At 40.5% G+C, this 23,877-nt stretch overlaps 1 protein-coding gene across 2 annotated transcripts in view; it reads left to right on the plus strand.

The window, feature by feature from the left end:
- Positions 1 to 23,877, plus strand: part of POLR3A (RNA polymerase III subunit A) — a 98,755-nt gene that overhangs the window by 28,729 nt on the left and 46,149 nt on the right. For both annotated transcript variants that reach the window (XM_075534563.1, XM_075534564.1), the window contains exons 11-15: positions 2,050 to 2,190; positions 8,213 to 8,282; positions 9,016 to 9,143; positions 9,345 to 9,483; positions 17,052 to 17,216. In XM_075534563.1, the coding sequence (XP_075390678.1) occupies positions 2,050 to 2,190; positions 8,213 to 8,282; positions 9,016 to 9,143; positions 9,345 to 9,483; positions 17,052 to 17,216 (643 nt within the window). The remainder of the gene's footprint in view (positions 1 to 2,049; positions 2,191 to 8,212; positions 8,283 to 9,015; positions 9,144 to 9,344; positions 9,484 to 17,051; positions 17,217 to 23,877) is intronic.

The raw sequence follows: 23,877 nt of genomic DNA on the forward strand, positions 1-23,877 counted from the left end.
CATGTAAGCAATTCTTTTTGTGTTAATCATTTTGGTGGGGGGGGGGGCTCTTACAAATCTAACAACAACCCATCATTCAATTCTATTAAGCACACTTGTACATATGTTGGCATCAACATTTCCAAAATATTTTCTTTCTACTTGAACCCTTGATATCAGCTCCTTTTTTCCATGCCCTCCTCCAACCTCCCACCTTCGTGAATTCTTAATCAACCATATATATTTAATTATAAATAACTCATTTTATTGGGGTCTCTTACAGCTCTTATAACAACCCATATATTAATTGTATCAAGCACATTTGTACATATGTTGCCTTCATCATTTAAAAAATATTTTCTTTCTGTTTGAGCCTTTGGTGTCAGCTCCTCTTTTCCCCCCTTCCTCCTTGACCCTCCCAATCCTCCTGGAGCCCTGATAAACTATTATTTACATGTCCTACACCGCCCATGGTCTCCCTTTGTCTATGTTATTGTTATTTGTGACCTTGGGGAGTTAGGGGTGGGGATTGATGTGTCATTGTAGTTTCCCTTTCTCCCTTCTTCGACCTTCTACCTTAATGGTATCTCCCATTGCTGTTCCTGAGGGGTTTATCTGTCCTGAATGCCATGTGTAAAAAGCTCTTACCTGTACTGACATGTGTACTCTGGTCTAGTCTGATTGTGGCGGGGGTGAGTGGGGCGGAATGCATTCAGGAACTAGAGGAATGATGTGTGTCTCCTTGGTGCTGTACTGCGCCCAAGTTGAATTGTCCTTTCCTTGTAACCCTTCCTTGCAGGGATATCCAATTGTTTACAGATGGGCTTTGGGTTTTCACTCCGATCCCCCCTCTTTCACATCGATATAATTGTTTCCTTTGGATCTTTCAATACCTCATAACCTGATCTCATCGATACCTCAGGATCACATAGGCTGGTGTGCTTCTTTTATGTGAACCCTGTTGTTTCTCAGCTAGGTGGCCACTTGTTTATCTTCAAGCCTTTAAGACCCCAGATGCTATATCTTTCGATAGCTGGACACCATCAGGTCCTTCACCACATTTGCTTATGCACCTGCTTTGTTTTCAGCTAGTGTTGAGAATCTGAGCAACCGGGAATGCCAATTATTAGAACAAAGTGTTCTGGTGTTGAGGAAGTGTTTGAGTAGAGGCCCAATGTCTGTCTGCTTCCTTAATACTTAACATATAAATAGATACATAGATCTATTTCCCTATTGTTATATATAAGCATATTTACATATGTACATGCCTGTAGTTAGACCTCTATAAATGCCCTTTGCCTTCTAGTTTTTTCCTCTTTTTATTTTTACTTTTTGAAGTTCTTTTGTAATACCAAAATTCCCCTTGTTACCTAGTGCTTTACTTACCCAGAAACATAATTCTTTTTTTAAAAATATTTTATTGGGAGCTCTTACATATATCATAACATTCCATCAATCACATAAAACAGTATTGTACAATTGGTACCATAGTCAGTTTCAAAACATTTTCTTACTTTTTTTTTTACAAAGATGGCATATAATATTTAAAAAATACCATTAAACAATGTATTATTTAAGGTTAAGTATGAGGGGGAAACATAATTCTTTAAGGCAAAGTAATATAAAGGCCTAATTATTTTCCTTAATTGTCAATTTAAGGAATAAGTTGACACTCAGTTAAATTGGCTTAGTTTGTTTTTTATTGATTTGTTTGTTTATTTTCAGTATCACTATATAAGTATGTTCTTAAATCCTGTGTCTCTTAATGAACTTCTGTTCAATCTTATTTGATGTTCAGTCTCTGACATCATTCACTAATGGGAGCTCTTGTACACTGACTTCTCTGTAGAGTTGGTCTTTATATGATGCTGTTAAAACATATTTATTACTTTAATTCCATCAAAGCTACTTGAGTAAGTTCCCACATGATGTGACACTTAGCAAGCAGTAAATACGAGACATTTACTTTCTGTATCTAAAAAGTATCAGATTTTCTAGAAAGCAATGTTTTTAAAACTTACACATTTTAGACAAATGATCAACTGCTTTTCCTGTGTTGTGTCTTAACAGGCCAGGGTCAAGCCCCATCGGACTTTCAGATTTAATGAGTGTGTCTGTACACCATACAATGCAGATTTTGATGGCGACGAAATGAATCTTCATCTTCCTCAGACAGAAGAAGCTAAAGCAGAGGCTCTTGTGCTTATGGGGGTATGTAAGGTGGCATGGTCCTTAACAAAAAGTGATTGCTTAGAAACACCACCACAATAGGTAGCTCCAACAAAGTTGTACTCTTCTGTTCTTAGCTCTATTCACTAACCAGCGACACAACTTCATCTCTCTTAATTAGTTGACTTTGAACCACTGATCATTTATAATTTATAAATTATTATTATTTTAAAAATCATTTTATTGGGGGCTCTTACAGCTCTTATCACAATTCATACCTACATTCTTTGTGTCAAGCACCTTTGTACATATGTTGCCATCATTTTCAAAAGCATTTTCTTTCTACTTGAGCTCACCCTGCCCCCTCAGAAACCCTTGATAATTTATAAATTATTATTTTTCTCATGTCTTACACCAACCGCTATCTCCCTTCACCCACTTTTCTGTTGTCTGCCCCCCTTGTTGAGGGGGTTATATGTCAATCATTGTGATCAGTTGAGCTACTGAACATTTTCATTGAAAAATATGGTACATCACTGAGTTAGTAGTTATAACGAGTACTTAATGGAGGGGGCTGGTCATTTTTTGTCTTCTAAATGTGAGGGGGCTTCAGAAAGTTCATGGAAAAATTAAAGTGTATTGGAGTTTTTCCACATGCTTTTGTGAGATCCCCAGATATTCCTAACATGTATTATATGCTTCTTTGTCTTCTTAAAAGACATAATAAACCTGATCATTTTGTAGTGATTCTTGTCACTGTCTTATTATACATACAGTTAAAGAGTGCGCATTCTATCCTGGAGGGGTCGAGTGATGAGTGAGGCAGGGCTCTGCTGGTAAGGATTGCCAGAGTTGAACTACAATATACCGTGTGCATGTAATACGTACCCAATGTGTACAAGTCACTACAGAACCCAGCCAGAATGCAGTGGGGCGTGGTACTTAACTGTGGAGGATTCTTGCCTCCCGAACATCTGTACGCGAAGTCCATGGAGATTTGTGGGTGGGCTTGGAGGAGGGTTTTCCCCCTGGACCTGTGTCCTCCATGACACGTTGACAGATAGTAACTGAAGTGTTTACTGTATGATGCATTTTGTGTGTACAGTTAAGGTTTTCCATGGGAAATTTGATTTTTTTAAAGGGAGATTTGTGTCTACAATAGACTGGGAAATTTGATTTTTTAAAGGGAGATTTGTGTCTACAATAGACTGGGAGCTCCAAGGTTCCGGAGTCAGACGTGTTACCATTGTGTCAGAGGGCAGCCAATCTCTAATGTTTGATTCTTTAATCATTTTATTTGTGGCTCGTACAACTCTTACCACAATCTATATGCACACCCATTGTGTAAAGCACATTTGTACATTTGATGCCCTCTTCATTCTCAAAACATTTGCCTCCGCCCAAGCCCTTGGCATCAACTCCTCAATATGTCCGCCTTCCTCCCCGCACCCCCTCCCTCATGAGCCCTTGATAATATATAAATTATTATTTTGTCATATCAATCCCCAACTTTTCAAAAGAATATTTGTGCTTCCTTATGCATAGAACTAGATGGTTGGAGTCACGGTTTATGTTTGTAGCTTCTTTTTTCTTCTACTTACTGTGATACCATATGATAGATATCCCATGGTGTAGATTCATTTTTTTATACCTGTCTTAAACTTTTTATTTATTTACTTTTAAAGGAATAATTTTATTGGGGCTCTTGCATTTATTATAACAGACTGTTACTCTTTAAAAAAATCATTTTATTGGGGGCTTGTATAACTCTTATCACAATCCATACATCCATCCATTATGTCAAGCACACCTGTACATTTGTTGCCATTATCATTCTCAAACATTTTCTTTCTACTTGTGAGCCCTTGATATCAGCTCCTCATTTTCCCCCTCCCTCCCTTCCCCTCTCCCTCATGAACCCCTGAGAATTTATAAATTATTATTTTTTAAAAATCATTTTATTAGGGGCTCATACAACTCTTTTTTTTTTTTTAATTTTAACAATTTATTGGGGCTCATACAATTCTTTTCACAGTTCATATATATACATACATCAATTGTATAAAGCACATCTGTACAGTCTTTGCCCTAATCATTTTTTTCTCTTTTCTTCTTTTACATTTTATTAGGGACTCATACAACTCTTACCACAATCCATACATATACATACATCAATTGTATAAAGCACATCCATACATTCCCTGCCCCAATCATTCTCAAGGCATTTGCTCTCCACTTAAGCCCCTTGCATCAGGTCCTCTTTTTTATCCCCTCCTCCCTCCCCATTCCCCCCTCCCTCATATGCCCTTGGTAATTTATACATCGTTATTTTGTCATATCTTGCCCGATCTGGAGTCTCCCTTCCCCCCTTCTCTGCTGTCCCTCTCCCAGGGAAGAGGTCACATGTGGATCCTTGTAATCAGTTCCCCCTTTCCAACCCACTCACCCTCCACTCTCCCAGCATCGTCCCTCACACCCTTGGTCCTGAAGGTATAATCCACCCTGGATTCCCTGTACCTCCAACCCTCATATGCACCAGTGTACAGCCTCTGTCCTATCCAGCCCTGCAAGGTAGAATTCGGATCATGGTAGTTGGGGGGAGGAAGCATCCAGGAGGCTCATACAACTCTTATCACAATCTATACATACATCAATTGTGTAAAGCACATTTGTACATTCATTGCCCTCATCATCCTCAAAACATTTGCTTTCCACTTAAGCCCCTGGCATTGGCTCCTCATTTTTTCCCCTCCTTCCCTGTTCCCCCCTCCCTCATAAACCCTTGATAATGTATAAATTATTATTTTGTTATATCTTGCACTGTCCTACGTCTCTCTCCACCCACTTTTCTTTTGTCCGTCTCCCAGGGAGGAGGTTATATGTAGATCCTTGTGATCAGTTCCACCTTTCCAGCTCATCCTCCCTCCACCCTCCCAGTATTGCCACTGTCACCACTGGTCCTGAGGGATCACCTGCCCTGGATTCCCTGTGTTTCCAGTTCCTATCTGTACCAGTGTACATCCTCTGGCCTAGTTGGATTTGTAAGGTAGAATTGGGATCATGATAGTGGGTGGGGGGGGGGTGGAGGAGGAAGAGGGAGAGGAAGCATTTAAGAATGAGAGGAAAGTTGTATGTTTCATTGTTCCTGACTGGCTGGTCTCCTCCCCGCGACCCTTCTGTAAGGGAATGTCCAATTGCCTACAGATGGGCTTTGGGTCTCCACTCCACACTCCCCCCACTCATTCACAGTGATATGATTTTTATTCTGATGATAGCTGATATCGGATCCCTGCGACACCTTGTGATTGCACAGGCTGGTGTGCTTCTTCCATGTGGGCTTTGTTGCTTCTCAGCTAGATGGCCTCTTATTATTTACCTTCAAGCCTTTAAGACCCCAGGTGCTATATCTTTTGATAGCTGGGTACCGTCAGCTTTCTTCGCCACATTTGCTTATGCATCCGCTTTGTCTTAAGCAATTGCGTCGGGAAGGTGAGCATCATGGAATGCCAGTTTAATAGAGCAAAGTATTCTTGAATTGAGGGAGTACTTGAGTGGAAGCCCAATGTCCATCTGCTATTTTATATTAAATCTATACATATATGCACATCTATCTATTTTCACATCATCCTATATAAATATATTTATACATATGCACATGCCTGTATTTAGACCTCTATAAATGCCCTTTGCCTCCTTGTTCTTTCCTCTATTTCCTTTTACTTTCCTCTTGTCCCACTATCATGTTCAGCCTTCATTAGTGTTTCAATAATTCTTCTCGGTTACATTATCCTTGGTCACGCCCTACCAGGCCTCCTACATGCTCGTCACCACCAATTTGGATCATTTGTTGTTGCCTTTTCCCTGGGTTTGTTAACACCACTTCCTTTCCTCCATCTCCCACTCTCCCATGTCCCCCCGGAATTGTCCGTCCTGTTGTTTTCTCCTCCAGGTTGTTCATCCAGCCTATCTTATTTAGACAGACCCACAGAGATAATAACATGCACAAAAACAAGACAGAGCAAAACCAAGCAACATAATAAAACATAACAAAAACAACAACAAGAAGCCAATGACCAAAAACAGAACACAACAAAAAAGAAAAGCTTGTAGTTAGGTCAAGGATTGTTTGTTGGCCGTTAGGAGTGTTTTCCAGCCTAGTCAGTTGGGGCCCCAAGTACTGGCCCCAACGTCTATTTTTAGTATTCCCTGGGGACTTAGTTGCCCTCTCCCCCTTGCTGTTCTGTTCTACACCCTTAGTGCTTTGCCTCGGTGTGGTGGGATCAGATTGGGCGAAATTCCCACACTGTCTCCAGTGTTGTTCCCTGTAGGGCTGTGGGTCAGTGAGGGAATGTAGTGTCTCATAGTGGGGCCGGCCATGTGGTTATAAATTATTATTATTTTGTGATGTCTTGTATTGTCCGACCTCCCCTGTCACTCACTTTTCTGTTGCCCATCCTTCAGGGAGGAAGTTATATGTACAACCTTGTAATCGATTCCCCCCTTTTACCCCACCTTCCCTCCACCCTTCCGGTATCGCCACTCTCACCACTGGTCCTGATTCCCTGTGTTTCCAGTTCCATCTGCTTTCTTCACCCATCGTGTAGATTCTTCATAATTATTTCAGTTAGCACAGTTCATCTACCCTACGTAGCCATCTGAATAAATAGATTATTTTCTTTGTTTAGCTATGAGAGATAATTCCACAAGGATATTTTGTGTTCGCTTTTTAAAAATTATTTGTCAGTGTTTTTGACATTTTAAATTTATTTAGTGATACTTATTGCCTTCAGTATGTGCTAAGCAATTTTCTAGGCATACAGTATCGATTAGGAAAATTCTGACTTGCATACTCACCTGATCAGGAAGGTGGTTTTCCCAGGACCAGACTCACCCATTGCACTGCCAGTGTGCTGACCCCTGCGATTTCCCAAATGCGGGAAACTCGACTGCCTTGAAAAGAAATAAAGAAAAAACAATTTGTGCTTGCATTTTCATTCTAGTAAGGGCAGATGGAGATAAACAAATATCAAATGCATCACATATGATAAGGGGAACAAGAAAAGAATGAAGCAAGATAATGAGAAGTGACCCCGTTTTGCATGGACAGTTGGGATAGACTTGTAGAAAGGTGGCATTTGAGCAGAGCTCTGAACTTGGAGAATGAGCTGCGTGAATTTTTAAGGGAAGAGCTGAGGAGCAGAAGGTGTAAAGGCCTTGTGGTCTTGCGGTACCAAGAACATGACTAGTGTTCCCTGTGGTCCCGTAGGGTGAGCACTGGGCTGCTAGCTGCAAGGTCAGGGGTTTAAACCACCACCGTTGTGTGCAGGAAATTGGAGGCTGTGTGCTCCTCTCAACAAGGATAGCCTCGAAGACTCTGCAGGCTTGCTGTGATTGGGGCCGACCTGATAGCAGTGGGATCTAGTTGAAAAGCACTCCCGCCACTGACGAAAGATGGCTTCCCTAGGCTGTGGTTCAGAAGATCGGGAGAACCAATCCCTGGTTGAGTCCCAGAAAACACATGCACATCCTACTTATCAAAAGTATCAAGACTACGCTCTGATATTCACATTTGTTAATTATGTTCATTAACAGCTCTCTCTTTTTTACATGTGGACATTCATTAAATGTTTAAATTCTGTTGTTGAATTGATTTCTGTTAGAATTTAGTATCTTAGCCAAGACAGGCAGTTCTATTATCTTTGTGAAGAGTAGAAGTGGTTGGCAATCAAAGTTATCACAATGCCACTCAAGATTCATAGAAATGAATCTCCCTTAGAGGAGAAATTTACCCATAGCAATAGTGTATGTATTTTGTGTTCTTTTTGTTTTAAACAAGTGCATTTACTATTCAATTTCGTTTTAGTGGACAGCTCTAAGACGGCCTTGTGTGGTATTCTTTCTCATTGATAGTTGAAGGAGCTGAGAGTTAGTGACCTCGACTTCCTTTGTTCAGACTCACCTTTCTGTTATCCTTTTATTTGTTCATAACAATTCAAAGTTTTTGTGATACAGATCTTTGGGAGTACATTGAGCATCTAAGAATGTCTTGCTTCTTTTTATATAGACTAAAGCAAATCTTGTTACCCCAAGAAATGGGGAACCACTGATTGCTGCCATTCAGGATTTCCTAACAGGTGAGTCTGTCACTTCACAGGACCTTCTACAATGATTGTTGTAAAGTTGCATCTAATGACCTGACAGACTGTGTAACTGCTGTTTTAAATTTTGTTGTTTATTACTAAGTCTGCTTAAGATCGCCGAATATACACAAGTATAAGCCACTCTGAATGTCAGGCGATGTACCTGATTTTACAACAAAAACGGCATAAAAATGTGCTGACAAAATTCGGCTTACACATGTGTATATGCAGTATTTTTGATGGTCTGATTTTCAGTATTTGTTGAGCTCCTGCCATGGGCAGGAATTTTCTGGTCAGTGGAGAAACCCAAACCCCAAACCAGTTGCTGTCAAATCAAGGCTGATTTATGTCAACGTCATGAGCGTCCTAGTAAAACTGTGCTTTAATTGGCTTTTAATGGCTGGATTTTGACTTGAACTGCCAGCCCTTCAGTTAGCAGCTGAGTGTGTTAACCTTGTACTATTCAGGGATTCTACTGGTGATACAACAATGACTCAAACAAAGACCTTTTAAATCTAGAGCTTAGATTTTGTTGGAGGAGAAAGCCAATAAGTTGTTGTATGAGGAAACTTCTAAAGTTCAAGGAATGATTTCATTATCTTTTAATTTTACTTTTCCATGAGCTTTGTGAAGCTTTCTATTTAGTAATCTTCAAGATTTATTTAAAAATTTATATTGCCGTTTTCTCACAATTTTCCTTTTTTTTTTAATACTTTAAAAATCATAGGTGCCTATCTCCTTACTCTTAAAGACACCTTCTTTGACCGAGCCAAGGCTTGCCAAATCATTGCTTCAATATTGGTTGGCAAGGATGAAAAAATTAAAGTTCGCCTTCCATCCCCTACAATATTAAAGGTTTGTGCAGAGGTGTATGTGTGTGTTTGTATCCACCTGCATATGCTGCTAGACTTGGCATAACTGTGCTTGTGCTTATAATCCAAGATTGAGCTCCACCAAGTTAAAAAGTAGTCATGGCAAAGTCTTGCATTGTTTGTGTCTTGGGTGGTTGAGGTCAGGCTCACCAGCTGATACTTTGACTTCCTTTCCCTTCTCCAGCCTGTCACCCTGTGGACTGGAAAACAGATCTTCAGCGTCATACTCAGACCTAGTGATGCCAATCCAGTGAGGGCCAACCTCCGAACCAAGGGCAAGCAGTACTGCGGCAAAGGGGAAGACCTCTGTGTCAATGATTCCTGTGAGTTAAAAAAACTAAACTGGGCAGGGTTGAGGGGCTCAGCAGGAAAAGCACATAGCCAGTGATTGGCTTTGTTTGGGCCTCTCACCTGGGAAGCATTAGGTTGGTTGTTTCTCAAAGGCCTTAGAGGGCAGTAGGTTTTTTCTTTAAGAAACTAGCTAGTGTGTTTCACCTCAGATATAACTGACCGAGTCTCTAAAGCAGTGGTTTTCAACCTTCCTAATGCCTCAACCCTTTAATACAGTTCCTCATGTTGTAGTGACTCCCAGCCATAAAATTATTTTCGTTGCTACTTCATAACTAATTTTGCTACTGGTGTGAATCGTCATGTAAATATCTGATGTGCGGGTGTATTTTCATTGTTATATATTGAACTTAAGTATTACATAGAGATTAATAACAAAAACAATATGTAATTATATGTGAAATATTTATTTCTAATTACAAGTAAATGAAATTTCGTCTTGAGCATGGTGTAGCATGGGTAACACTTGCAAGGGTCCTCAGACGTTTTAGACAGGGGGACAGTTCACTGTCTGTCCCTCAGACCGTTGGAGGGTCAGACTATAGTTTAAAAAAAAACACTATGAGCAAATTCCTGTGCACACTGAATGAGTCGGCTGGCTGCTAAGCAGTACAGGCAGTGGCCGCAAAAACATCCGGGGTGCTGGATAAATGTCTTCAGTGGGCCGCATGTGGCCCACGGCTGTAGTTTGAGAACCCCTGGATAACAGTCTTAATATAACAACAGTAAACGGCATTGCTAAATCCCAGCGTTAATGTGAAGGTTGAGATAGCTTCTTTCCCACCAGATCACCAGTTCTGCATGTGTGCAGACCCCCCTGGAGAGGGATAGAGGAGCGGTATCTCAGTTCCTATGTGTTTTCCAATGGTCTTAAATGACCCCTGTGAAGGGTCCTTCTATCCCCAGGTTGAGAATCACTGCTCTAAAGGGTAGGCTTGTAGAAATGCGATTCAGTGGTTAGAATTGTCTCTAAATGTTTATCCTTTTAAATTTTATCAGTTAATGCATGTTTTTGTTATCAACAAGGGTCTCATCATTTAAGGCATATAATTTATTATTTTGTACCAAAATATGTTGTCTGAAAGTATGACTTAAAAGTATATGAAAAAGACTTGTGTTTTTAACCTCTCAACAGGGAAGTGTTTTTTGATAGCATAGAACAGTCACAGAATTAAATGCAAATTACCCAAGCAAGCTAGAATAGAATAGTTCACTAGGTCTTTAGGCCAGTATTCTGATCTACTCCAAGATAAGGAGCTTGTACTAGAAAGTACCTTATATACTCGAGTAGAAGCCAACCCGAATATCAGCCGAAGCACTTAATTTTACCACAGAAACTGCATTAAAAACTCGGGTTATACACAAGCATATACGGTAAATCAGCTAAGTCTAAGGGGAACTCCACCATTTGCCTTCCAGGCATGAGCCCATGAAACCATGAGCAAGCATTCTCAGTAGGCCACTTGTAGGAACCCTGAGGTGGCATCACTTTTGTTCTCAAGGTCTTTCAAGTAGAAATGATCTCCACTTGTGCCAAGAGCTGAATTTCAGAGTCTTTCTGAAGTCTGGGAATTCTGTGTCTGAATGAAGAGTAAAGTATTAAAGGATGCTGATTTTCCTCATGTTTATAACCATTCTTTGGAAAATTTACCCTTTCATCATTAAGATATTTTGACATCTTGCTTTGGTTTAGGTTTTCATTCTAGATGTTAATTTAATTTGGGGGTTGTAGGTTATTTATGATTGTGCCATTTTTAATAAAACTAAACTAACTGCTATTGAATCAATTCTGACTAAGGTAAATAACAAATGGTTTTCATTTATCGTGTGGTCAATTCTAACTAAGGCAATCTGTAGACTTAACAGAATTCTAAGCAAATTTCCAACAGATTTCTTTATGGAAATAGAAAAATCAATGAACTTTATATGGGAAAGGTAAGCATCTCCATATAGTCAACAAGTATGTAAAAAAGATTAATGCCCTGGTGTTTGTATATTTCCTTGAGATTTTTATCTAGTTATATCTATACTTTTCTCAAGGGCAATATTTACATCATTTTAAATCTTTCCTGAAGAATTCTGGACTCTTTGATTTACACTCTGTTAAAATGGTAGTCTGAGAGGAAAAGTGAAAAATAGAAAAGCTAGAAACCTCACCACATTGCCTTATAGACAAACACACAAAAGTCAAACACTACAGTAGCAGAATTACACAGGGAAAAAAAATTGAGGTGATGGTAACCCAAAATTTTTAGTGAGCTTGAAGGCCTCTATAAGCTCCAATCTAAAACAAGAACAAAAAATCAAAAATTCAAAAGAACAAAAAAATATAACAGCTTAGGAACAATGTGGGACACTATCAAGAAGAACAACCTACATCTTAGAGGGATTCCAGAAGAGGAAGAAACAAAAAAATTCACACAGAAAACAGTCCCAAGAACTCCTGCAAGAAAATCTTCCATAGTACCTAAATGATGAAAAGATAATTTTTCAGGAATCTGAAAGCACCTCAGTCAGGAGAGATCCTAAAAGGAAAAATCTCCAGCCTACTGTAGTCAAGATGTCTAACATCAAGGACAGGGAAAAACTCTAACGCAGCCAGCAAAAAAAGAACGATGATATACAACATGTTAGCAATTAGAATAACTTCACATTTCTTATCTGAATTCCAAGAAGAAAGAAGATAATGAACTGTCATATACACAGTCCTGAAGGGGGCGGGGAACCAAAAACAAAACTGTCAATATAGAATCTTGAACCCATCAAAATATCACTCAAGTAAGATGGAGAAATAAAAACATTCCAAGACAGCATCCCTTGCAGAGGAGGTAGTGGGGAGGAGATGAGTCACTCAGGGTGCAGGGTAGCAACAATGAAACTCATAGCCTTCCTCTAGTTCTTAAATGCTTCCTCCCCCCAGTATCATGATCCCAATTCTTCATTGCAAACCTGGTTAGACCAGAGGATGCACAGCGGTACAGATGGGAACTGGAACCCCAGGGAATCCAGGACAGATAAGCCCCTCAGGACCAGCGGTGAGAGTGGAGATGCCGGGAGGGAAGGGGTTATAGAAACGGGGAACCAATCATGGGGATCTACATAACCTCCTCCCTGGAGGATGGGCCACAGAAAAGTGGGTGAAGGGAGATGCCGGGCAGCGGAAGATAAGATAAAATAAGAATGTATAAATTATCAAGAGTTCATGACGGGGAAGAGCAGGAGGGTGTGGGAGGGGAAAAAGGAAACCGAGTTGCTGATCCCAGGAACCCAAGTGGAAAGCGAGTTTGGAGAATGATGAGGGCAATGAATGTATAAGTGTGCTTTACACAATTGATGTATGTGTGGATTGTGATAAGAGTTGTATGAGCCCCAATAAAATAATTGAAAAAATATTCCAAGGCAAAAAAAAAGTTCACCGAAATAAAAACAGCAATACAAAAAATACTCAGTGAAGTACTATGTCAGCAGCAGCGCACAAATCTGAAACTATCATACAAGACATTTCTTCATTAAAAAAATAATGTACACACAGCAACGTCCAAAGTAACACAGGAAGGGAAAAGGAACTAAATACAACACATATACACATTCACACACAACATGCACAAATATAAAGCAAAATGACAGGACAATCATCTGACTGAATGTTAGCGGACTAAATGCACCAGTGACGAGGTAGAGTGGCAAAATAGGTAAGAACAAATCCCTCAATATGCTGCCTACAAGAAACACCTCACAAACACAGACTGAACAGACTAAAAGTCAGGATTGACAAAAGCATACCAAGCACACAACAAAAAGAAAGTAGGGGTGGCAATATTAATCTCTGAGAAAATAGACGTCAAGGCAAACAGCATAGTAAAAAGAGACTTAAATATGCCACTCTCCCGGAAAAACAGAACCTCAAGGAAAAAAACTCAATAAAGACACAAAAAATGGTCAACAACAAAATCAACCTCACAGACAAACAGAATGCTCCATCCAGCAAAAGCACAGTATGTGTTTTTCTCCAACACACATGGAACAGTCTAAAGAATAGACCATATACTAGGTAACAATACATGACTCCACTCATTTAAAAAAATGCATGGTGTCTGAAGCCAGTTCTGTTTGATGTGATTGATATGATAGAATGATATGACAAGTTACAACAAATTAAAGGGGGGAGGGCATAGATCCAGGAATGGGTTTGGGGCTTGCACTAAATCCTAGCTCCAATTTACGAACAAACCATTCTTAGATCATGGCCCTGCTTGATACTCGCCCTCAGGAAGGAAACACAGGAGATACGGGTGCTGTAGCAAAATGTGGCGAAGGACCTAGATGGTGCCCAGCTCTCAGATACAATAGCATCTGGGGTCTTAAAGGCCGTCTCCAAACCAGCAGCCATCTAAGGGAGATGTCAGCTAAGTCCACATTAAAGAAGCACACCATCATCAGTCTGAATTCTGAATCATACACTCTGAAGTTGAAGGAGGGATTAGTACCAGAGCCTAAATGGTGATAATCCGGTGTGCAGAAGGTGATGTTGACAGTGGGAGCCCGAGGTTCATTTGTGGAATTACATAGGAAATAAGCCTTTGGAGAACTTCTATCGAAAATTGAAGGACAAGAGAAAAGTGGTCACTAAACAGACTGCTTGAGAGAAAGGACATGAAGCAGGTAGGCATAAAGGTCAAAGGCATAAATCTGAGTTAAGTAGTAAAACTTTGTCAGGAGTTCTCCCCTATGGTTCAGGCTGGGCCTGATCAAATTTCCAAAATTTTCTGTGTTTTTGGTTTGTATTGTTTTGTTTGGCTTTTGTTGGTTCATATCAGGGTGTAGCTCAGAGATATTCTATCATGGGGACCACCCTCTTAAAGTTGTGTTCTATGTTTTTTGGTACACGAAACCCAGGATTGACGCACCTATAGGGACAGCAAGTAGAATAAGGAAGGTGGTGCAGTGGTGGGTACTGTGGTGGTGGTGGGTCAAAAGGGAGACTAAGTCAAGGAAACAATGTAGAAATAGCATGCTTGGAAACTGTTTCTGGTAACAATTGTACAATTCTACTTGACATGATTAAACTATGGAATGATATGTGTATTAAATCCCACTTAAAAATATTTTTAAAAGTAAAGAAGTATAAGAAAAGAAAACCAGACTAATATCCCTCATGAACATAGACGCAAAAAAGTCCTCAAAAAAATGTGAAAATTAGCAACACGTATAAGGAATAATATACCACAACCAAGTGAAATTTATTCTAAGAACACAAAAGTAGCTCAATATTTGAGGTATCAATTAATGCAGTCCACCATATTAACAGTCTAAAGTGTATCAACTTAGATGAGCTTATCTATGATGCTCCACTATGCCACGAGATATGTACACATGGTTGACAGTGAATAAAACTTACCACCCTCTTAAAAAGAGAAGAAATGGGGTCATGTTTCATGTTATTCTCTTGATTGAGAGTTCTCCAATAGCTTCCCATTGAAACCAGAATAAAATCCAAACTCCTGACGGTCACCTTTTTATCTAGAGAAAACCCAGTTCTGCTTCCCGGATCTTAATTTTTACTTTACTTTTCAATTACTTGATATCAGCTCCTCATTTTTCCCCCTCTCTCCCAGATATATTAATTTTTACAAAAGAAATTACTATCACAAACAGGCAATATGCTGGGTTGTTGACTCAAATCCGAAGAACCAGACATTGATGAGCCAAATGCAGGATCCAAACCAGCAAGAAGCAAACAACCTCTCAACAGAGTTTACTGATCCAGGATGTAGAGCACACCCCTGAGGAAACTTCATCAGGGGTGTTACCTGCGTTAAGGGGGCTGTACTCTATCCTACTCCTGCCACAACTGCTTGGCTTCGGTCAGCAGGTCGTATCAGGTCACATCATGGGGGTGGCTAGGGCAACTATTGAGAATCTTGACCTAGCTAAGTTGACACAGATCTCACTCACAGACATAGAGCAAGGAATATCATTGCTGCTGTCAGACGGATCTCAGCTGCAAAACGAAAAGTCCTGAAAGCTACTTAACCGTGTTTGATTGTGCACAGGGATCTGACTGTCCAAATTATAGCAAATTATGGACAGTGGCAAATAATGGGATTTCTAGAACCCTTAATTGTACTCATGAGGAATTTGTAGCAGAACAAGGGTATACTGTATGCTTGAAAATCAGGAAAAGTGCGTATCACGGCTGCATGTTTTTACTGTACTTAGTCTGTATCGGTGGTTCTCAACCTTCCGAATGCCACGACCCTTTAATATAGTTCTTCATGTTGTGGTGACCCAACCATAAAATTATTTTCGCTGCTACTTCATAACTGCCATTTTGCTACTGTTCGGAATCGGGCAACCCCTGTGATAGGGTCCTTCAACCCCCCAGGTTGAGAACCACTGGTCTGTATGCTGAGCAAGTAATCACCAAAGCTGGACTGTGTGAAGAACTGCATCAGGAGTGGAAGAAAGCTCATGACACACTTGATATGTGCAGGACACAACCTTGCGTACAGAAATTGAAGCTTTTATCGATGAAGATGAAAGCAATAAAGATTGTATTTTACTGGATCCCTATCAGTGTGATGGAAGCAGCAGTCCTACAACAAAACAACATAGCACTGGGGAAGTCTGCCGACCTGCATGTCTAATGCTGAAAAAGATGTCACCTTGAGAATTCAGGTAGCTCGCCTCCAGCCATGGTCTTTCAGTCACATCATATTCACGTGAATTCTGGCCAGAGAGTGAGTATATCAGAAGATAAATCCATACGTTTGAATTAATAAATGTACACCTGACTGCCTGAAAGTGAATAAATCTGCTTTGGAAGAAGTGCAGCCAGAATACCCCTAAAAGCAAGGATGGACAGGTCAGACCAATCCCTAGATAATGGCATCATATTTGGAAAAGGAGAGGACCAGGAAAAAAGTTGAAGGCCTTTTGAGACATAAATCGACACATTGGCTATAACAATTAGTTATATCAATGATTATGAGGTGAGCAGTGTTTCCATTTTGGGCACTGTGAGTCAGAATAAAATCAGGGCACCCAATAACAATCTTAAAGCCGTTAATCAATATTATCCCCTGAAGTCTTAAAAGCAAACAGTGCTCTTGCTTAACTAAAGCATGTTTATAATTTGCAAACATCCCCAGGTTTCCCTTTATTTCTTCTAACAAAAAAACAAAAACAAAAAACCCTTAAAAAGAATGACTGACTTTAATTTTCAGTAAGGGAATGTATGTTCTCATCTGACTCAAATTCTTTTTGAAATGAGACGACTACTATTCACTCACTGCCATTGAATCGATGCCAACTCAGTGACAGGGTAGAGGGACTGGTGAGCTTATGAGACAGGGTAGAGGGACAGGGTAGGACAGGGTAGAGGGACTGGTGAGCTTATGAGACCGTAGCTGTTCACAGGTGTAGGAAGCCCTGTCACTCTCCCTCAGAACCGCGGGGATTTTCAAACTGCCAAGCTTGTACATCGCAGCCCATGTAACAACTATTGTTTCTTTTAAACGTGTAATCATTACTATCTTTCCAGATGTTACTATCCAGAATAGTGAGTTGATGAGTGGCAGCATGGATAAAGGAACATTAGGATCAGGATCCAAGAACAATATTTTTTATATTCTGCTTCGAGACTGGGGGCAGAATGAAGCTGCAGATGCAATGTCCCGGCTTGCCAGGTTGGCTCCTGTCTACCTCTGTAAGTACCTCAGAACCCTCATTTTATTGCTGGCGTTGTTGGGATGGATTCTAAGCTATGTTATGATTTTGTTTCTTCATCTCTCCGTGCCCCATACAGCTTTCTTAACTGCTGTTGACTCAATTCTGACTATAGTTGTGGGGGAAAGGAGGGCCCCCAACAAATCATCACAGGTCCGGTAGGCGCAATTATACAGCGATAGTAAGTAAAGATTAGAGTGAAGTCATAGAGCGCACGAGAGATGCAAGTAATGGAGTTAGACACAATTCATGGTAGCATGCTCACTTCGTGGAGAGAGCCGGGAGCAAGAGCAGGAGAGCTCTACTTCATTGCTAACCAAGAGTTATCACTACTTAGGGGGGCATGATTACAGGTAACCACCCTTCGCAGGAAGGGGCAGTACAATAGGCATACACATCATAGGAAGGGGATACGATAGGCATAAGCGTGATACGAGGGGGATGAGCTAGGGGTGTGCACATAGGAAGGGGAGGGACTAGAGGTAAGATGGGCGGACCCTATGTGACAAGATGGGCAGACCCTCGATTCACAACTGTGGCCTAACCTTGGTCACCCTTGGGTGGGCTTGACCTCTCAGGGGTCTCCTACAAGGAAACAGTCAACTACTATCCTTATCAGAAGGGAGTGGGCCCTACTTGTTGTGGGATAAACAGTGGTGTCTGCTTGCTCTAGATGGTAGATAGCTGTTAGGGAGACTAACTCCTGATCTACTTCTGATAACCCCCAAGTGTAGAGTCATTCACAAGCAGCTAAGTTTAGCATATATTTTGAGGAGACAACTTGGGAGAAATCCTTCTGTTTCCCACATAGAGTGACCCCATGTACAACAGAAACATTACCTAGTCTTGGGCCATCCTCACAGTTTTTATGTTTGAGTCCATAAAGCACAGTTACTGTGTCAAACTATTTCAAGGATCTTCCTTATTTAATTTTTATTTTTTGCTGCCCTTGTATTGACCAAGAATGATGTCATTTTCCATGGGCTGATATCCACAAGGTCAGCAGTTTGAAACCATTGGCTGCCCCATAGCAAAAAGAGATGTTCTATTCCCGTAAAGATTACAGTCTTGGAAACCCCAAAGGGCAGTTTTACTGTCCTTTAAGGTCACTGAGGAACACTGGTAGTGTAGTAGTTATACTTTCCTCTGTGATCTGCAAGGTCAGAGGTTCGAAACCACCAGTTACTCTGCAGGAGAAAGACAGGGCTTTCTACTCCTATGATGAGTTACAGTCTCGGAAACTCACAGGATCAATTCTGCCCTGTTCTATCGGGTTGCTGTGAGTCAGCGTTGACTTTGGTTTGGTTTATAAAGTCATTATGAGTGGGAATTGACCTCTGAGAGATGCAGCAGCAGTTCTCTCCTGAAAGTAGTTCTAAAGTACTTGACCCAAAGTTTTGCCATCTTGCTTCTTAGGTGAATTCTGGCTACATTTCTTCCAAGGCAGATTGGTTTGTTCTTCCATGTTTTTGAACCGGCAGTGCAGCAGGTCACAAGATTCCGAAGTCCTTGATATCACAGGATTGCTAGAGCGATTCTGAAACAAACAAAGCAGGACTCACCTACTCAGCAGGAGCTCAGAGGTGATGTCGGCAGCAAAGCCTCAACTCTGTTTAGGAAAGCTGTTAGTACTGTGGGATTGATTACCAGTGCTGGCTTAAGAATTTGCTTTCTTATATTTTACTCTGGTTTCTATTTTCACTTCACTTTTAATTTAATTTTATTTTTACTTTGTAAACTACCAGAGCAGGGTCATAGGACACAACTAAATCTGCATAATCCTCTGGTGTCTAGAAAAATCTCTACCCAAGTCCCCATCCCACTGCACTACCGCACACCTGTCCTGCCACCTAGCACACCTAGCCACCCCCATACCTCCCACAGCTACACCTAGTGCAAAAGAACCACCACTTATTTTAGAACTACCTGATCAAAAAATAAACACTTCTCAAACATACCATAAAATCACGACATCACAGAAATGACAACTATAGCTCATAAGCGGAAATAAATAAGGAAGACGGCAAGCAAGTAACCAATATAAAAAGCCAAAAGACCTTCCTGAGGAAGGCAAATAATTGGAACTATCAGAAAAGAAATTCAGAAGAATGATTCTTAGGTACTTTCTAGAAAAAGAATTTAAAAAAACCTAACATCTATAAATTATGTCCAGACGAGTAACGTGTGATAGAATTCTAGAACAGGAAGAAAAAGGAAAAAAAAATTTTAAATCCTTTAACAGTTACTAGAAGAGAACTCCCAAATGTCATGAAAGAAGAGAAACTATCCTATAAACTGGAAAAAAAACCAAGCCTCTGAAAGAAAAATCACCATAGTATTTCATAATCAAGCTTTCCAAAATCAAACAAGGAAATATTATGTGAGTAACTCAGCAAAAATGGAAAATTATTTACAAAAGGGAATCAGGAAAAAAAGGATTAAAAAATCATTTTATTGGGGGCTCGTACAACTCTTATCCATCCATCCATCCATCCATCCATCCATCCATCCATCCATCCATCCACTGAATCAAGCACTTTTGTACGTTTCCCTCATCATTCTCAAAACATTTTGTTTTCTACGTGATCCTCATTTTTCCTCCCTCCTCACTCCCCCCTCCACTATGAACCCTTGATAATTTATAGATGATTATTTTGTCACATCTTACACTGTCAGACGTCACCCTTCACCTACTTTGTTGTCCGTCCCCCAGGGAGGAGGTTATATGTAGAACCTTGTAATCTGTTCCCCCTTTCTCTCTCACCTTCCCTCTGCCCTCCCGGTATCGCCACCCTCAACACTGGTCGTGAGGGGGTCCGTCTGTCCTGGGTTCCCTGTGTTTCCAGTTCCTATCTGTACCAGTGTACATCTGCCAGTCCAGCAAGATGTGTAAGGTAGAATTGAGAACAGGATAGTGGGAGCAGGAGGGGAGGAAGTATTCAAGAACTAGAGGAAAATTTTATGTTTCATCATTGCTACACTGCACCCTGACTGGCTTGTCTCCTTCCCATGGCCCTTCTGTAAGGGGATGTCCAATTTCACACAGATGTGCCCTGGGTCCCCACTCCTCACCCCCCCTCATTTACAATGCTATGATTTTATTTTATTTTTTTTGTCTTTGATGCCTGATGATACCTGGTTCCTTTGACACCTTGTGATCTCACAGGCTGGTGTGCTTCTTCCATGTGAGCTTTGTTGTTTCTCAGCTAGATGGCTGCTTGTTTATTTTCAAGCCTTTAAGACCCCAGATGCTATATCTTTTGATAGCTGGGCCCCACCAGCTTTCTTCACCACATTTGCTTATGCACCCGCTTTGTCTTTAGCCATCGAGTTGGGACAGGTTGGTGTGCTTCTTCCATGTGGGTTTTGTTGTTTCTCAGCTAGATGGCCACTTGTTTATCTTCAGGACTTTAAGATCTCAGGCACTGTCCATCAGCTTTCTTCACCACATTTGTTGTGCGCCCAAAGGATTTTTTTTAAAGCAAAAATCTTACAAGGTGTTGAATGGACCATGTAGCAGATACAAAGGAACAAAAACAATCATTGTGTGATCACCGTGCTCACATAATCGCTGAAGACGAAAGTGTGCATAAGCAAGTGTGGTGAAGAAGGCTGATGGTGCCCGGCTACTGAGAGATATAGCATCTGGGGACTTAAAGGCTTGAAAGCAAACAAGCGGCCATCTAGCCCAGAAGCAACCGAGCCCACACGGAAGCAGCACACCAACATAGGTGACCGTGAAGGACAGAGGAGACCAGGTCTCCAACAACAAAGGAGGGGTGATGGTGAGAATCACATCACCGTGAAAGGGGGAGTGCGTGATGGGGACCCAATGCCCATCTGTAGACAGCTGGACACCCCTTCCAGAGGGGTAGTGTGGAGGAGATGGGCCACTCAGGGTTCAGTGTAGCAACAATGAAACTCAAAACCTTCCTCTAGTTCCTTAACGCTTCCTCCCCTCCCAATCATCATGACCCCAATCCTACCTTGCCTTGCGGACCTGGTTATACCAGAGGATGTACAGCGGTGCAGTGGGGATCTGGAGGCACAGGGAATCTAGGACAGACGAACCCCTCAACACCAGCGGTGGGAGTGGCGACACAAGGAGGGAAGGGGGTGTAGAAAGGGAGAACCGATCTCGGAGATCTATGTGTAATCTCCTCTCTGGGAGATGGGCAATGGGGAGGCGGGTGAGGGGAGACTCCGGGGAGTGTAAGATAAGATATAATAATTATTTATAAACTATCAAGGGACCAGGGGTGCGATCGGGGAGGGAGGGGGATGGGGATAGAAAGGGAAACCGAGCTGATTCCAGGAACCCAAGTGGAAGGTGAATTATGAGAATGACAAGTGCAACAAATGTATAAGGGTGCTTTGCTCAATTGATGTATGTACAGACTGTGATAAGAGCATTATGAGCCCCAATAAAAAGATTTTTAAAAAAAGCAAAAATCTTGAGTCCAGGAAAGCAAAATGGGACAACATATATGTCTCTAAAAGAAAAAAATTTACAATCATAAAGCTATATCCAGTATGATTATCACTCAAATACAAGGAAGAAATAAGGGCATTCCCAGGTATAGAGAAATTGAATTTAAAAAACAAGACCAACCTTACAAAAAATATTCCATGAGCAGTTTATTGGACAGAGATCAACATCACCTGAAATAAAATACAAGACAATGTCACTTAGAAATCAACGGAATTGTAGTCATCAAAGTAAAATAGACCGAAGATAATTTCACCAGTAGCTATCAATCTGTAATGAAGATACATATAAATAGAGGTAATATCATAGATAGAACACATTTGAATGGAGACTTAAACATGGGGGAGATTAATGAATCACAAGGTAATGTCAAAGAGAGCAAATAAACTCTAAAAAGAGGAAAGTCACACTGACCTAGTCAATAGTAAACTACTAGGTGATTGAAGAAATGAGAAATTAAAATATTTTTTGAAACAAATGAGAATGTAAATACAACATACCAAAACCTTTGGGATTCAGCTAAAGTAGTACTTACAGGGCAATGTATATAGCTATGAAGGCACACATGATCAAAGAAGAAAGAGCCAAAACCAACATTTTAATCCAGTATCTCCAACAGCTAGAACAAGAACATCCAAATAAATCTTTTCCACCAGAAGAGTAGAAAATAGTAAATATTAGACCAGAAATAAATACATCAGAAAACAGAAAGACAACATAATCAGTAAGACAAAGCGTTGGTAATTTGAAAGGACTAGCAAAATTAACAATCAACTGGAAAACCTAACAAAGGAAAAGAGGAGGAAGGTACAAATATAATGAGTAAGAAATGAAATGGACAGCATCACAGCAGAGCCATTTGAGATAAAAACAAAATAATGCTGCAGCACTGTGCAGGATTGCACTCTCAACAGATTTGGAAACCTAGAAGAAGTGGGCACACATCTATCAACTAACCATCTCTATAATCTAACAAAAGACTAGTGTAAAAACACTGACAAGACCCATAAAGTCCAGGGCCAGATGGCTTCACCAGAGAATTCTACCAAACATTCAGAAAAGAGCCAACACCAGTTTTAGAAACCCACAAATGTACAATAGACAAGGAAAACCTACTCCCAAATTCGTTAAATAATGTAAGATTAACCCTGATACCAATACCAGGCAAAGACATGGAAAATAATAGACCCATATCCCTATGAAGATAGATTTTTAAAAATTCACACCATCAAAAAAAAAATTCACACCATCCTTAAAACAGAATCCTACAAAATAATAGACTTATCTGCAAAACAAATGGCCAACATCCTATTCAGTGAAGAGAAAGCATTCCCCTTGTGAACAGGAGCAGACAAGGATGCTCTTCGCAATTGGACTGGGAGTCTTAGAGCTATTAGAACACAAAGAAATGAAAGGCCTCCAAACTGGCAAAGGGGGAATAGAATGGTCTGTTTGCAGAGCATATGATTCTACATGTAGAAAACCCGAAAGCTAAACAAGAAAATTGTTGGAAGTGATTGAAAGATATAAAACTATCAACCAGATTTCCGTATCCTATTGAAATAAGCTATCAAAAGAAAATCAAGGGGGGAAAAACATTTACAATAGCCATCCAAATGATTACATACTTGAGAATAAACCTAACCAGTGAAACCAGCTATTTATAAAAAGAAAATAGCAAACCACTGCTACTGGAAACCAAATGAAATCTAAATAAAAGCAAGGACATGCCATTTTCATGGATAGGAAGATTGTGAAATTGTCACTGCTACCCAAAATGATTTATAAATGTAGTGCAATTTCAATCCAGAGCATCACTCTTTGAAGGGATTGCAAGACTACTCGCCTACTTTCTGTGGAGCCGAGGATAAGGAAAGCACCACTAAAGCACTCCCTCTCCCGTGCCAGGAAATGTGGAGGGCATAAATGACTGCAAGAGAAACATTTTTAGACCCATTCCAAAGAAAAGTGGCCTAACAGAATTCTCAAATCATAGCACAATATAATTAGTATCACATGCAAGTACTGTTTTGCTGAAGATCATCCAGTAACAGTTGCAGCAGTCCATTGACAAGAAGCTACCAGAGGTTCAGGCTGGATTCAGAAGAGGATCTTGAATGAGGAATATAATTTCTGATGTCCTGTGGATTGT

The sequence above is a fragment of the Tenrec ecaudatus genome, chromosome 16, assembly GCF_050624435.1.
Source record: "Tenrec ecaudatus isolate mTenEca1 chromosome 16, mTenEca1.hap1, whole genome shotgun sequence".
Classification (NCBI taxonomy): domain Eukaryota; kingdom Metazoa; phylum Chordata; class Mammalia; order Afrosoricida; family Tenrecidae; genus Tenrec; species Tenrec ecaudatus.